The following is a 5,091-nucleotide window of genomic DNA, read 5'->3' as shown; positions in this document are numbered from 1 at the left end:
AGTAACAACCCTACTTGAAAATGTTGCAAATACTAGAATCAGTGTTAAAGTACTGAGTTCTCAGTTATTTTATTGTAAAACTGGCAGTTATTACTCCCAGTAATAGTTGCAAAATAAAACTTATACCTATTTGCAAAAGGGGCTACAATTCACTAAGCAACTCACAATGGCTGACAAGCTTTTGTAAGTCATGCGCCTTTTTCCAATTTCTGAGAAAAGCCTTTTCTTTTATCCCCTAAGTGACGGGAATAAGCCCCACCCCCCAAAAACGTGATAGGACAGGGATGTGAAGATTTAGAAATTGTGATGCTCCACGTGACAGCTTGTTACACCTCAATACAGCTGTTTAGGGATAGCAGTCAGCAGTCCAAGTCCAGGTGTAACTTCTGGACTGATGTTATAGGGCAGCTTTCAACCTTGGACCTCAGTGCCCAGTTGAGAAGTGTAAGCACTATATTTGCTGTTATTTTTAATACTATGTGATAACTATTGGTTCACAACCAACATTTGAGACCACTTTTAAAGCGCCACCCATGCTCTGCTAAGAAAGCATTTCTGAAGCACAGTACTTTGGAGGCTTGGGTAGAAGCCATTCCTTCCCTTCCACCCCACGAAAACAAGGTAAAACACACACAAATCCCCTCTATCATGGATGGAGAGGTCACGAGTCAAGAGATATAACAGCGACCCTGGGAGGGCCTGTATCTGTCCTCAGTGTGGTCATTCTGGCCCCTGAATAGTGAAGACCCCCCCGGCCAGGTAGCTCAGTTGATTAGTGTTGTCCTGATCTACCAAGGTTTTGGGTTCAAGCCCCACTCAGGGCATATACAAGAACCAACCAATCAAGGCATAAACAAGGGGAACAAATCAATGTTTCTCCCCCACACTCTCTCTAAGATAAATACATACATAAGTGAAGACCCACAATCAGTAACTGGAAGAAGCAGAGAGGTAGGTGAAGGCTGCTTTTATTAAATGACTGAACCATGGAATTGCCAAGGCCACTATGTACAGGTAAGAGAGGTGAAGCTTTATTTCTTGGTCTCTTCCTCCTTGGACAGAGTCTTGATGATCTCCTCCTTCTTGGCCTGGAGCCGCTCTTCACGGCGCTTGCGGGCTTCCTTGGTCTTAGACCTGCGGGCCTCGGCCTGGTCACTGAGAAATGGAAGAGAAAAGATGGGTCAGTTTGAGAACAGAGAGGCTGCTGGGAGACGGAAGCACATGCCCAGTTCTCACAATGAAGAACTCCCACTTCACCTAACCTACAGTCCCTACCCCGCCTGTCTCAGAGGAACACTTGTAATAAAAGTCAAAGAACCTGCCCCATGACACAGAGCCAATTCCTGAAGAAACTTACGCCAGAAGCTTCTTGCGAGCCTTGTCTGCCTTCAGCTTGTGGATGTGTTCCATGAGAATCCGCTTGTTTTTGAACACGTTACCCTTCACTTTCAGGTACAGGCTGTGGTACCTGCAGGATGTAGGAGCAAGAGGTTCTAGACAGTGATGGGATCAGAGGTTGGTCCCTCCACACCAAGTCCCTAAAGCGTGTAGGGTTCCTTTCCTCTCTTCTATTGCTGATGAATTACTTTCCTCCAAACCAAAACTTTCTGGCCAGAAGAGCTCGTCTGGCAGATAATTCAATACTTTGACTATCCAGATGATGTATGGGGTGGGATGAGAAGAAAAAACAGCTAGCCCTGGCTGAGTAGCTCAGTTGGTTAGTGCCGCTCCAATACGTCAAGGCTGTGGGTTCTATCCTCATCCCCAGTCAGGGCACATATAGAGGTCAACCAATGAATGTATAACCAAGTGGAACACATTGATGTCTGTTCCCCAACCCCCTCTAAAAAAAACAACAAACAAAAAACAACAAACCCACAAAAAAAACACCAAAATAGGACAGAATGAAAGAATTTTCTAAGCTTACTCAACACACATAGCTCCCTAGCCAAGGCCAATGAGCTAGAATTGTGTCTGCACAAAAAACAAGCCATCAGAGCAGCAAATGGGTCTTGGTGGGCCCAAGAGGAAGACATGCTTACATGTGGCGATCGATCTTCTTAGATTCACGGTATCTTCTAAGAAGCCGGCGAAGAATCCTCATCCTCCTCATCCAGGTCACTTTCTCAGGCATTCGAGCGTTGGCGGTACCCTTTCGCTTACCTGCAGGCAAGATGAGTTAGGTCCACTCTCGTGCATTTAGATCTCAAGGGAGTTATTCAAGCCAGCTGACTGGTCATAATGATAGCTACCAACTTCCACCTTGTGAAAACCTTTATAATTCACTAGGTCATGTGCCAAATGCTTCCTATCATTTTAAGTAACATTTCCATTTTACAGATGATCCCAAGTATTTTATTTCTTTATTAAATTTTAAAGGAAGCATAAAGAAGGCAATTCTTCCCCATGTTTTGCACAGAATGTGGATATGATGGGCACGCACCAAGGCAGCATGAAAGGGGCTTTAAAGGTGGTGTGACCTTCATCTCCCTAAATCATCCGGACCTTTTTTGAAAATGGTTTTAGAATTTATTGGAGCCAAGACCGGTTTGGCTCAGGGGATAGAGCGTCAGCCTGCGGACTGAGGGGTCCCGGGTTTGATTCCGGTCGGGGGCATGTACCTGGGTTGCGGGCACATCCCCAATGGCAGATGTGCAGGAGGCAGCTGATCGATGTTTCTAACGCTCTATCTCTCTCCCTTCTTCTCTGTAAAAAATCAATAAAATATATTAAAAAAAAAAAAGAATTTATTGGACATTTTCAAGTACCAAGTAGAATCCTTGGCTAGGGTAGGTGCTCAAGAAAATGTGACCTCTTTCTACCAATTTCAACACTAGTGCCAACTTTCTGATTTGCAGAGAAAGCACATCAAATATCAGAGTAAGAAAAGGGCTCAAGATTAGACAGACTGGGAAGGAAAAGATCCTAAATACATTTCAGTCTAGACTTAAACATCCATCATTTCTTAAGTCTTAGAGGAAGAATGCACTAACCTATGCCCATATGCCTGCCCTTCCTGCGGGCCAAGGTGTTTTTCCGGCATCGAGCCCGGGAATGAACAGTCACAGGCTTCCGGATGATCAGCCCATCTTTGATCAGCTTCCGAATCTGCTGCCCTGGAAAAACATCATGTACCTGGCCAGTCAGACAGGGCCTCGCTCCAAGAACACAAGTCACAACCCAGAGTTTAAATAGGACAGACCACAGACACTGTGTATGCGGGCCAAGGTGTTTTTCCGGCATCGAGCCCGGGAATGAACAGTCACAGGCTTCCGGATGATCAGCCCATCTTTGATCAGCTTCCGAATCTGCTGCCCTGGAAAAACATCATGTACCTGGCCAGTCAGACAGGGCCTCGCTCCAAGAACACAAGTCACAACCCAGAGTTTAAATAGGACAGACCACAGACACTGTGTACACGCCCAGACCAGTGATCTCAACCCCCCCCCCCCCCCCCCTCTCTTCTCCCCCCCCCCCCCCCCCCCCCCCCCGCCACTTTTAGGCATTTTGTAGCATACTCAAAATATCCATCACCACGTCCCAGATGATGTCTCAGTAAGAATCCTGCGAGGTCCATTTAACCAAAATCCTTGTTACCTCCACTCCCTCTTGGTAACTTCCCATGCACTGACCCTCTACACTGTGCCTGCCTTAGCTATAAACTCTGCCCACCCATGCTGTATGTGGATTTGAGCCCAATCTCCCTCCCCGACTGTAAAAGCCCATTTGCAGTGGTTCCTGCACCTATCGCAATGATCCCCAATGAAGTCTGCCTTACAACTGTCACCGAATACTGTTTTCCCTGTAATATTATATGGAAGTACTGTGGTATGATGCTCTCTGTAGGATTGACATCTATTTGCCTCAAATATGCCACAGGCTCTCCTGAGTCTGAGGCCCCAGGTCTTCCCACATCATTATTTCCTTGGTCATTTCTACCCCCCAGTGCCTGTACTCTCTTCATAAATCCTTCACAGAGCTATAAAACAGAGTACCCACTCTAGGAATAGTCATTAATATAACACTGGGTGGTTCCATCAAGTTGTGTTTTTTTTCTAGGAAGAGCTAAAATGAAATCCTAGCTCTTTTACTTTTTAATTAAAAAAAAAATTTTTTTTCTATTAAGTTTGTCCATTAATCTGTAGCCTGCCATTTTGGCAAATGGCCGGAATAAAAACTCTGGCACCTCCATTATTTCTGTGATCCTTCCGTTTTATAAGACCTCACAGACTATAAAGTCAACACGACTGTGTCGTCTTCCAGTCTCATGAAGAATGAGTGAGGGGTAGGGTGAGAGTGGAACAGAGACCCAAGAACTCACGGGAGTTGGCGTTGGCGATTTCATGGGTCTCATTGGGGTCCAACCAGACCTTCTTTTTGCCACAGCGGAGGACGCTGGAGGCAAGCCTCTTCTGAAGCCTGAGCATGCTGCGGCGAACGGAAAGAAAGCACGGTCAGGCCCTGGGAGCCACTGCTGGGCAGGAACGAGCATCCCCGCACATCTGCCCTCCCGAGCCTTCCAAGGCGGTGAAGCCAAACCCATGGGGAAGCGGGTGCGCATGCGCACACAAGTGTTAGGGGGCAAACACGTCCCCTCCACTCAGACTTTTGCCATCACACCCCCAGATCTTCCCTGTATCATTCCCTCTCGCCTCTGGCAAATGAGAACGGGTGAAATCAGGGTGAAGTGGGGGTTTATGCCCGTCCTGGGATTCAGCTCTGAAATCAAGTGCTTAGCGTGAAGAACCCGCGGCCAGGAGACCTGATGTGCTAGTCTAGTCCCTTGCTTCCTGGGCTCATTTCCTTCGTCTCATCACAGCAGGAAGCGGGATTCAGCTGGCCTTAGAGTTCTCCTATGGGCGGTCTAGGGAGGCGCTAGGCTTCGCCCCATGTTGGCAGCCGGAGGCCTGGGACCCAACCAATCACATAGGCGCGGAGATCGGCTCGGATGCAGGAGCGCCCCGCGAGCATGGAGGCCGGGGCCTAGTCACCGCCGCCACACTCCCTCTGCCCGCGTGGGTCGCACCCGATCCGCGTGCGGCGCGGCGCCCCGCCTTCCCGCGGCCTGCAATTCTGGGGACGCTCCGCCAG

At 48.0% G+C, this 5,091-nt stretch overlaps 1 protein-coding gene across 1 annotated transcript in view; it reads right to left on the bottom strand.

Moving 5' to 3' along the window:
* Positions 1–951: 951 nt before the first annotated feature.
* Positions 952–5,091, bottom strand: part of RPL19 (ribosomal protein L19) — a 4,374-nt gene continuing 234 nt past the window's right edge. Inside the window, exons 2-6 of the mRNA XM_006774294.2 lie at positions 4,322–4,428; positions 2,994–3,116; positions 2,043–2,163; positions 1,358–1,468; positions 952–1,155 (exon numbers count right to left, since the gene is read on the bottom strand). Coding sequence (XP_006774357.1) covers positions 1,032–1,155; positions 1,358–1,468; positions 2,043–2,163; positions 2,994–3,116; positions 4,322–4,428 — 586 coding nt within the window. The 3' untranslated portion in view covers positions 952–1,031. The remainder of the gene's footprint in view (positions 1,156–1,357; positions 1,469–2,042; positions 2,164–2,993; positions 3,117–4,321; positions 4,429–5,091) is intronic.

Source organism: Myotis davidii, unplaced genomic scaffold (assembly GCF_000327345.1).
Source record: "Myotis davidii unplaced genomic scaffold, ASM32734v1 scaffold327, whole genome shotgun sequence".
NCBI lineage: Eukaryota > Metazoa > Chordata > Mammalia > Chiroptera > Vespertilionidae > Myotis > Myotis davidii.
Note: the sequence above shows the minus strand (reverse complement) of the source record. Positions and strands in the feature narration are given on the sequence as shown.